This window comes from Eleutherodactylus coqui, chromosome 8 (genome assembly GCF_035609145.1).
Source record: "Eleutherodactylus coqui strain aEleCoq1 chromosome 8, aEleCoq1.hap1, whole genome shotgun sequence".
NCBI lineage: Eukaryota > Metazoa > Chordata > Amphibia > Anura > Eleutherodactylidae > Eleutherodactylus > Eleutherodactylus coqui.
In genome coordinates this window covers 168442825-168447247 of record NC_089844.1, presented here as the reverse complement: position 1 = coordinate 168447247, position 4423 = coordinate 168442825, and the positions used below count along the sequence as shown (strand labels likewise).

At 46.7% G+C, this 4423-nt stretch overlaps 1 protein-coding gene across 1 annotated transcript; it reads left to right on the top strand.

Moving 5' to 3' along the window:
• The first annotated feature begins 1185 nt into the window (after positions 1 to 1185).
• LOC136577148 (E3 ubiquitin/ISG15 ligase TRIM25-like) lies at positions 1186 to 4095 on the top strand. Its single transcript, XM_066576909.1, has 2 exons — positions 1186 to 2181; positions 2308 to 4095. The coding sequence occupies exons 1-2, from the start codon at positions 1285 to 1287 to the stop codon at positions 3055 to 3057; spliced, it is 1647 nt and encodes a 548-aa protein (XP_066433006.1). The 5' UTR covers positions 1186 to 1284; the 3' UTR covers positions 3058 to 4095.
• Positions 4096 to 4423: the final 328 nt, after the last annotated feature.

Sequence of the window (4423 nt, the reverse complement as noted above, 5' to 3'; positions counted from 1 at the left end):
GGTAAAGGATCCTGGCACAGACGGGCGTCGCTGTTGTATGTGAACTGATGGTTACCTTTTCTGTTCTAGTCTGCTGTGTTATCCCCTGTGTCAGAGAGACCTGTGAAACTGATGCTGGAAAAGCCGCTCCCACCATGAGTTTGCTGGATGCATCCCCAGAAGGAGTGGACAAGTCCTACACCCCCTTGAAGACCCTAAAACGAACCTTCAACGCGCTCCATTTATAGGCTCATGCGCAGAAAACTGTGAAAATTAGATAGAGAATTAGAGGATAGACATTTTAAGGGGGGATTGTAGTAGACATCATGATTAATATAAAATGTCTATCGATTTGTATAACGTGAATGTATTTTGTTGTTGTAATGACTTTTAACTCTGGAGTTTGATCGACACACAATCTAATCATAGTATTTAGTAGACAATGGGATGGTGAAGGATGTCTGATCTAATGTTGACTAAATACATAGAAATTGCACAAGAAACCTCTAAGAGTTAAGGGCTATAGTGTTATGTGTATATCCTGTGTGTTTACCTAGCCCCCTTCCACTCTTCAAACACAAGCTAGTTAAACAAATCATTTGTCAACTACACAGAATTCCTTAAGGCTGTCTGCATGCTAAAGAATACAAAGTCCATACCTTGGCGGACGTGAGGACGGGAGGGTAGGGAGGCGGGAGACTCTGTATAATCTAGCGAATAATATATATATGTTAGTGATGTAATCTGTTAAACGCCCATAAAGGGCAGGTGTTATCCTTTTTCAATAAAAAGGCCTGTCTGGACGTCTCTGCCAGAAGAGCCATTTTTAACATGAGATTCATACCTTGTGTTTGACTTGGTCAGTGTGCGCATACTGCTTCCACACAATTAGGAAAGCTGCAGAATACCCTGAAGCCTGCTGGAGAAATCATATTCCAGATCAACCTACTTAACCTAAGACACAAGTAACATGGCTACTGAATGCTTTTATTGTATCTTTACATCACATGTGTCGGTTTATTATCGATTTGTATTATATTTTGTTTTGTTATGAAATTTTGTTATTGAAACAAACACAGCTAGGAAAACTGAGTGAAACCCCCACAACTGTGAGACCTCCACAACTGTGAGACCCCCACAACTGTAACTCCACACCCTGTTGGTGCTAACTAATCATTCTCTTCCTCATTAGGAACTGGAGGTTAACCCAATTACTGAGCTGCAGGGGTTAATCGTTCTACAGAAAGTCTCCGCCCCGATGAGGAAGAGAAACTTTTTAGCTTTCGATTCCGTCTCTTTCCTAGTATGATGGCGTCTGCTGACCTGCGGGATGAGCTGGACTGCTCCATCTGCCTGAGCCTCTATACAGATCCCGTATCCCTGAGATGTGGACACAACTTCTGCCGCACGTGTATTGTGAGTGCGCTGGATGCACAGGAGGCAGCTGGAGTGTATTCCTGTCCTGACTGCAGAGAAGAATCCCCGCAGCGTCCGGCCCTGGAGAAGAACAGGAAGCTGGCGAATATAGTGGAGCGTTTCTTATCTAGTCAGCCTGATATGGAGAGCAGAATCTTCTGTACTTACTGTATAAAGTCTCCGGTCCCGGCTGTGAGGACATGTCTGCACTGTGAGAACTCTCTATGTGACGACCACCTCGCAGCCCACAACAAGACGGCGGATCATATATTAACTGACCCCACCAGCTCCTTTGGGAACAAGAAGTGCTCCGTCCACAAGAAGGTTCTGGAGTATTACTGCCCGCAGGACGCGGCTTGTCTATGTGTGACTTGCTGTCTGGTCGGCAAGCATCGGGGCCACCAGGTGGAGCTTCTAGGTGAGGCTTCTGAGAAGAAGAAGGAGAAACTGAGGAAGTATCTGGGGGAACTAAACCCTCAAAAAGCAGAACTTCAGACAAGAGTTCAGAATCTGCAGGATCATAAGAAGAATATCCAGGAGAAAGCCTCCGAGAAGAGGGAGAACATCAGGAAGTTGTTTATGGACATCATGGAGCAACTGGAAATGGCAGAAAAGAAAGTGCAGGGCGAGATCTCCAGACAGGAGGACGAGATTGTGTTACAGATATCTCACCTGATCAACGAGCGGGAAAAAGAGGAGAAGGAGCTGTCTGGGAAGATGCATCACATGGAGCAGATGTGTCATGTCACCGACCCAATAAGACTCTTACAGGAAAGGGACATTACAGTAAGTAGTAATGGAGATGATGAGGACACGGGGGGAGGTGGTGGAAATACCCATTCTGATGATAATCTGCATACTGGGTTGGTCTCAGGACAAGCTGATGTCCCCGTGTCTGATACCAAAATACAGGATAACAGGACTGACCCAATAACTGTCCTACAAGAATTAGACCAAGGAGCAGCCTGTAGGGATAAGAGTGCGGCTGCCGAGAAAGAAGCTCCAGTCCAGGAGGCTACTAAGAAGGAGAAGGAAGAGGAGAAGCTGAGGAAAGAGCTGGATGAGGATCTGATCTCACTGACCTTACACCGATCTATGCGGGATATTGTCACCAGTGTCACATCAGGGCTTGGGTTCCAGGTTCCAGACATCTTGCTGGATGAGGACACTGCACATATAGAAGTGGAGTTATCAGACGATCTAAAGACAGCAACATATTCAGAGGAGAAACAGCAAAGATCAAAATCACCAAGAAGGTTTCTGTATTACCCCCAGGTGTTAAGCCGATGTGGCCTCTCTTCAGGGAGACATTATTGGGAGGTGACATGGAACCAGGTCGGAAGATTTATTATCGGGATGTCCTATCCCAGTATAAAGAGGAAAGGAAAGCAGTCTGGTATTGGAGAGAATGATAAATCTTGGTGTTTGGATCTGGATGATGAATATTGCAGAGCAGATCACAACTTGGTCTCATTACACTGTTCGGTAAGGTCATCATGTCCAACATTTGGAGTCTTCTTAGACTATGAGGCTGGGCATCTGTCCTTCTATGAGCTGTGTGACCCCATCAGACACTTACACACCTTCACTGCCTCCTTCACTGAACCCCTACATGTCGCCTTCTATGTGAATTATGGAGCCTCTGTTACAATCACCAGCTGAGACCGGTGTAGTCCCCATAATTACACTGTTATTTCCTGTAGCATAGATATTGGTCAGACCCCGGCCCGTATTTACCACTAGGAATGTTATTGTCCTGAGACTAACCATTGTTGGTCCCATCTGATCTAGTGATGGTATATAGCTACTGTAGGATCACTTTCCCGCCTGCTGGATCCCTAACTGATACTGATAATAAAGGGGCCGCAGCGCTGATTTAGGGCCCTTTTACATGGAACGATCATTGCTCAAAAAATCGTTGGATCGTGTGAATCTGCATGATAATCGCTCAGTATAAATAAGGCCAACGAATGAATGATGAATGAGAATGTATTTGCTTCTCGTTCGTCCATTTTATCCAGACGTAAAGATAATCGCTCGCACGTGATTGCGTGTAAACAGCGATTGTTTAGTCGATCACATTCGCTGCTGCAGTCAATGTCAGCGACTGAACTGGATGCAAACAGAAGTGTGAATGATATTCCTGCCTGTGTGAACAGCCATTGTTCTGTCTTATGGCTCCGTGTATACGGTCCTGAGGCCGGCGTCACACAGATGAGCTCGTTAGTGATGCCTACTTGTACAATGCGTTGTGTATTGTAATGGACAATTGCGCTAATTAGCTCAGTATGTGATACTTTGGTGTGCAGGATAATGGAGCGTGTGAAACATCCACCCATGTGAATGAGCCCACTGATATCGCCGGGCTCTATGTACTGCATATTGCACAATACCCTAATGCCTCTGTGTGCATAAGCCCTTAGGCCGGAATCACGTATGCGCAATAAACAGAGAATAAACCCATTGATTTCAATGGCTTAATTCACATAAGCGTATTTTGTAAAACACACAAATGCGCACATAAATGGGCTAATGCCCGTGTGACGGCGGCCTCGGTGTTGCATCTTTTGCCTTGTCAGGCGGGGCTTCTGGCCACCCTGCAGCACAAGTGTATTCATGTGGGTGAGGGGGGCACAACTGGTGGGCTGGAATGCAGCTGTGCAGTGGGAACCGTGAAGGGGCGCCACCAATCAGAGGGTGATCGCCTATCCTAACTATATGCCACCACTTATGAGATGGGAATAAACCTTGGAGCTGAGAGCCCCCCAATGTTTAGGGGGGCTCGTGTAGTGTGTATCAGCTGGCTGATATTACTACTGATCAGGGTTGGTACCGCTGCAGATGTTACAAGGTTGTGGCAGGTGAGACAGTCCGGGGCGGCCCTCCGGTGAGGTCTACACGGGCCGGTGGGATATCTGGGGCCGTTCTCTGTAGTTCCTCTGTCAGATCTACAGAGCGGAGCGGAGCTCTGCCATACAGTGGTGGAGGCTGATGACGGTGGGCCGTGTCCTAAGGGGCCTTACACACG